General features: G+C 48.0%; 1 protein-coding gene across 4 annotated transcripts in view; it reads left to right on the top strand.

Moving 5' to 3' along the window:
- Nucleotides 1-328: 328 nt before the first annotated feature.
- LOC119974578 (perilipin-2-like) overlaps nt 329-6000 on the top strand; it is a 75860-nt gene continuing 70188 nt past the window's right edge. The window contains exons 1-3 of one of the 4 annotated variants that reach the window (XM_038813601.1): nt 329-389; nt 3681-3728; nt 4650-4848. In XM_038813601.1, the coding sequence (XP_038669529.1) occupies nt 3690-3728; nt 4650-4848 (238 nt within the window). In that variant the 5' untranslated portion in view covers nt 329-389; nt 3681-3689. Of the gene's footprint in view, nt 390-462; nt 751-3680; nt 3729-4649; nt 4849-6000 lie in introns of those variants that run through there. The other 3 variants (XM_038813603.1, XM_038813602.1, XM_038813600.1) reach the window with 3 other exon arrangements.

Genomic DNA, 6000 nt, shown 5'->3' with positions numbered 1-6000 from the left:
GGCTCTCCCTGGAGGGGTGGGACTGTGCTCTCCCTGGAGGGGTGGGGCTGTGCTCTCCCTGGAGGGGAGGGGCGGGGCTCTCCCTGGAGGGGAGGAGCGGGGCTCTCCCTGGAGGGGAGGAGCGGGGCTCTCCCTGGAGGGGAGGGGCTGTGCTCTTTCTGGAGGGGAGGAGCGGGGCTCTCCCTGGAGGGGAGGGGCTGTGCTCTTTCTGGAGGGGAGGGGCGGGGCTCTCCCTGGAGGGGAGGAGCGGGGCTCTCTCTGGAGGGGCGGGGCTCTCCCTGGAGGGGTGTGACCCGCATGTTATTTAACTTCAAAGTGGAGCCAAACTCCGGAGTTTCTTGGTGCTGGGCGCAGTTTGACAGTTCTTACTTCAGGAGAAGCCAGTTACTGTGAGTACCCGGGGAGCTGGCAGCTACTGTGAGTACCCGGGGAGCTGACAGCTGCTGTGAGTACCCGGGGAGCTGGCAGCTGCTGTGAGTACCCGGGGAGCTGGCAGCTGCTGTGAGTACCCGGGGAGCTGGCAGCTGCTGTGAGTACCCGGGGAGCTGGCAGCTGCTGTGAGTACCCGGGGAGCTGACCCTTTTCTAATACAAATACACAGCAAAGCTACAGCGTCCAGCCTTTCAGCCCCAAAATTTAGTGGAACAACATTTAAACACTGCTGATTATTTCTGATCTTCAAGTTGCAAAGGGCTGTGCAGGTTCATAATTTCTATTGCAGGAAAGCGAGTTGGCCTTAACGATATCCAGGTCTGATTTTAATTTTGCGATTGAAATGTATAACAAACACTAAAGCAGACGCGCGTTGTGGTTTAATGAGGGCGGGCGGTTAATCAACGTGAGCCAAGCTTTTAATGAATAAGCCAGAGAAGGCACTTTTGGACTTCACGCCAGTTTAGTTTGAGTAACATTTTAATTCCACACTTAAAAATAATACAATCAGTGAGTAGCCCAATACTTTTAACCTATTGGGACTGTCGTGGTTAATTATGTCAAAGTGTTTCTATTGAATTCCATTTATCTGCTCTGCACACCACTGCTTAATTTACCTTAATGCATTTAATTTTTAAGTGTGTAGAGCCCCGTTTTGTCCACCTCCTTCTTGAATTTAGTTCCATGATATCCATATTTGTACCTTTGCTTTCTATGTACCTCATTTCCAATAGCTAATTTCTACTAATGCATTTAAGCTTCATGATTAATGCTAAAAATCCAATTGCACTGCTCTTGCTTGCATGCTTCTATCTTTTGATGACTATTGTCCCATCTATTTGTTAAAGTTCCAGCCCCTTCCAAATTTAAATACACCACCGTTTTGTTTCATGGCAACATCGCAGTGAACAAAGAGACATTCAAATGGTGCCACCATGGAGAGCCTGGTGCACGACGTTGGCGCCATTGGTGGGTGTGTCCAAGGTGTGGCACAGTCGGTGTTGGCTTTGGACCATAGGGCCTTGGTGTCCACCTGGGCTCGTGCCCCGGCTGCCCCTGCATCATCCGGCTCTGCCAGACCTGGCAGCTCCCCGATGTCGTGACCTCGGCGATGCTCCTCAGTGATTGGGCCATGCCCTGTAGCGCCTCAGCAATGCCCACCTGTGACTGGGACAAGCTCCGCAGCGCCCTGGCACAGGATCACATCCCCCAGTAACGCAGACATTTTGCCAAGGCCCACAGCCATGGCCGTCACCTACTGCGTGACACCTTGGACACCTTGACTCATGGTGCCAATGTCGTGCACCAGGCTCTCCATTGCGGTCGCCACCCTAGCAGTGTTGGCCTCGGTGCCATGTATTGTCGGCGACATCTCCAGTGCCCATAGCCTCTGGGACTCCTCCAATTGGCAATGGGCCTGCTGGACTGTTGCTGGCAAATACCTCTGAATATCCCGACCACTCCCTAACGTCACCTTCAGCTCTGGGAAACCTGTTCCAGAAGCTCAGCATCTGACTTGTACCCAGCTGGGTCATGCGATCCAGCAGACCTCCATTTGCTGTCTCACCTGGGGGTTCCTACTCCACCTGATGTACATCAGTAACCAGATTGTGCCCCAGAAGACTGTCCACAGGTGAGAAGCCCGTGGGGACTCGTTAAGTGAGCCAATCAACGTTGAATAGCGTTGCCAGCCTTGCTGGGCCGAGCGCCAGGAAGCTCGCGCCAGTTCCCTTTCGCTACCACACTTTGACATCTTTCTGAGAATCATGCCCATATGTTCCAAAAGGTGCCACTTCCAACAGTTTAGCATTCTTTTAGCGCTGTTGTGTAAGGGTTAGTCAAGATTATGTGTTCGAGGCCTAGGATTTCTTATTAACTTAAGAGTGGCAGCAGTTGATCTAAACTGGCATTAACCGTGACTTACCAGAAACTGTAAAGTTGCTTCTCTGAAGAACAGTCACAGTTCATTGAAATTAATTATCTGGTATATCCTTTCTCTAGCTGGTAGATGACACATACAAACATATAAAATAGAAGCAGGAGGAGGCCATTCAGCCCATCAAGCCTCCTCCGCCATTCATTCTGATGATGACTGATCATCCAATTCAATAGCCAGACCCCACCCACCCCCCAGCCCCATATACTTTGAAATGTACAGGACATGTCCTTCTCCACTATGCTGTAAGTTTATTGACCTATTTCTTCTGCTCAGACTTGCGGACTCCAATCCCACCAGAATCACAGGATTCAATTTCTGGCTGCCCTCTCTTTTTAATTATTTTACTCCTGATTGAAAACAGATTCGTGAGCTCCAGCTATTTGGTAATTGTTATGTTCTGTCGACTGGCCAAAGTAAATGATGAACTACTAGAACACCTAGTTTAAATGATTTAATATGAAATAACTGTCTGATAAAGATAATGAAGATAAATAAAATAATAAACTACTAACACTAATTAACTATTGTATAGTTACTGCAAAATACGTCTGTTCCTTAGCACGACCTACTCCCCACTCCGCAACCACAGGGTCACATGGTGGGTTTACACTGCCACCTAGTGGTCAGAGGTCATGCATAAATTATATACAAACTTGCTTTATGCATATCATCACAGTAATAACACGTCTCTTACTGTTACTTCTGTAACAACTTGCTACACGCATATTTCTCCACAGAGTCCCGGGTTGCACTGGAATGACTGGTTATAATCCCACTTTTTCTTCCCCTGCACCCTCTCACCCTTGTATACTGTAGCCTTTGTTTGCTTCACCTGTTTCTTCATTTAAGCATCAGCCTCTGCAAGCTCTTCACTTCCCCTGCCCAGTAATCCTACGCTATAGTCCCACTGCTCCAGTATTGCCATTTTACGAATGATTAATACTTCCAGTCATTAGTTTTGCTTCTGATATTAGTGGCACGGCAGAAAGTTACTGTGGTGATATGATTTGCATAGCTGTCTGCCATTGGTGCAGAACACCGGCTTACCATTGGCCCTGGTCGGTCATGTGCCTCTCGACCGATTGGTTGAGACCAGTCATGTGACAGCTCTCTGATTGGTCGAGAGGCTGAGTTAACCATGCCTCCATACTGAGGTATAAATAGTCGGAACGCCAGGCGGTCGTCCATTTTATTGTAGACAACAGCAGGGCTAAGTTCTAGCTTATTAAAGCCTAACGTTTGTAAAGCAACTCGTGTCTCGTGCAATTGATGGCTCATCAGTTACCTGTTGTGCACTTGTTTTTTACAGATTGTCATAATGGCAGAAGATGGACAGAGTAATTGCATTGAAAGTAAGGTATGAAAGAACACAAAGTCAAGATATAATGTCAATGGATGGAAGGGAAAGAAATTATTTTTGCATCAGCATTAGTTCTTCGCCAGGGGCTTTCTGTAATAATAATCATTGTTGTCACAAGTAGGCTTACATTAACACTACAATGAACATAGAACAGTACAGTACAGAACAGGCCCCTCGGCCCTCGATGTTGTGCCGAGCAATGATCACCCTACTCAAACCCACGTATCCACCCTATACCCGTAACCCAACAACACCCCCCTTAACCTTACTTTTTAGTACACTACGGGCAATTTAGCATAACCAATCCACCTAACCCGCACATCTTTGGACTGTGGGAGGAAACCGGAGCACCCGGAGGAAACCCACGCACACACGGGGAGGACGTGCAGACTCCGCACAGACAGTGACCCAGCCGGGAATCGAACCTGGGACCCTGGAGCTGTGAAGCATTTATGCTAACCACCATGCTACCGTGCTGCATGAAGTAACTAATGAAGTTACTGTGAAAAGCCCCTAGTCGCCACATTCCGGCGCCTGTTCGGGTACACGGAGAGAGAATTCAGAATGTCCAATTCACCTAACAAACACGAAATTCAGGATTTGTGGGAGGAAACCGGAGCACCAGGAGGAACCCACACTGACACGGGGAGATTGTGCAGACTTCCCATAGACAGTGACTCAAGCTGGGAATCGAACTTGGGACCCTGGTGCTGTGGAGCAACAGTGCTAACTACTGTGCTACCGTCCGTGTATGCAGGGCAATGAATGTCTTGTAACAGGCATTGGTGACAAATACACAATAAGTTCATTACCAAGCACCCAGTTCAAAATGACAATATTAAGCATTTGCAGATGTTGACGTACTAGCGACGATCGGTTGCATATTCAAATACAGCCTGTGTCTCATGCCCTTTTTAGGAGAACTTCATAAGGAGGTTGAGCAGCCTGCTGGCAATAACTTCTACTTGTGACATCTTCTATAATGTTTATCAAACCACCAAGGACAAATATGCTGTGGTTGCATCGGTTTTGGAGATTTCTGAGGGAGGCATAAAAAGAACCACAGCTCTAGCTCGGAAAACCATGCAACCAGTTCTTCAGAAACTTCAACCTCAAAGTAAGCAGACACTAGTGATGGTGCTAACCTTATATTGCGAATCCGCCTGAACTGTCCTACCTTGGTTTTTAATCTTGCCCGTCCACATTGCTGCGCGGTTTCAGGATGTTGTCAGCCTTTGAATTCTTCAGACAGAAATATTGGTGGATTTTCTATTCAGTTGGCATCAGACGGAACTGAACTATTTGACCATGACAGACATCACCAGACTTTCCTGACCACTCCCCCATATCCCTTGACAAGTTCTTGAATTTCAGCTTATAATAATAATAATCTCATTGCGTCACAAGTAGGGTTACATTAACACTTTCGATTAATTCTACTTTTAGGTTACAAGGCCTATATGCTACTGATTTATCAGCCTTAATTTCCTTATTTTTAGTTCAGAACCACCTACGATCATAGCTGACAGAATTGTCAAATTTTGTTTTCCCTTTGTGTTAATTTTATTAAAGCTCTGCTCCCTCAATCTGATTTGTTCAAGTCAATGTAGAATTCCTGGTATGATTAGCACTTTGTTTTATAATTTACCAAATGCTAATTGCATTTTTAAATCTCATGGGCAGTATTCTCCGTCCTGCTGGACCGGTTTTCACAGAATCATAGAATTTACAGTGCAGAAGGAGGCCATTCGGCCCATTGAGTCTGCACCGGCCCTTGGAAAGAGCACCCCACCCAAGCCCACACCTTCACCCTATCTCCAGACCTCCACCCTATCCCCGTAACCCAAGCTAACCTTTTTTGGACACTTGAGGGCAATTTAGCATGGCCAATCCACCTAACCTGCACATCTTTGGACTGTGGGAGGAAGCCGGAGCACCCGGAGGAAACCCACGCAGACACGAGGAGAACGTGCAGACCCTTCACAGGCAGTGACCCAAGCTGGGGCCCTGGAACTGTGAAGCAACGGTGCTAACCACTGTGCTACCATTTCTGGTGCGGCGCGCCACCGCCGGCAAGGGGGTTCTCCGTCCCGCCAGCCGGCCAATGGGGTTTCCCACTGTCGGCAGCCCCACACTGTTGGAAATCCCCGGGCGTGGGTGCGCTGCCGGCGCAATGGAGACTCCCGCCAGCGGAGAATCCAGCCCCAAGTCTGTGATTTAAATATTCTTGAAAACTTGCAAGTCCGAATGCGGAGTATTTAAACAAGTG

Source organism: Scyliorhinus canicula, chromosome 12 (assembly GCF_902713615.1).
Source record: "Scyliorhinus canicula chromosome 12, sScyCan1.1, whole genome shotgun sequence".
Classification (NCBI taxonomy): Eukaryota; Metazoa; Chordata; class Chondrichthyes; order Carcharhiniformes; family Scyliorhinidae; genus Scyliorhinus; species Scyliorhinus canicula.
The sequence above is the reverse complement of the archived record's forward strand: the minus strand, read 5'-3'. Positions and strand labels throughout refer to the sequence as shown.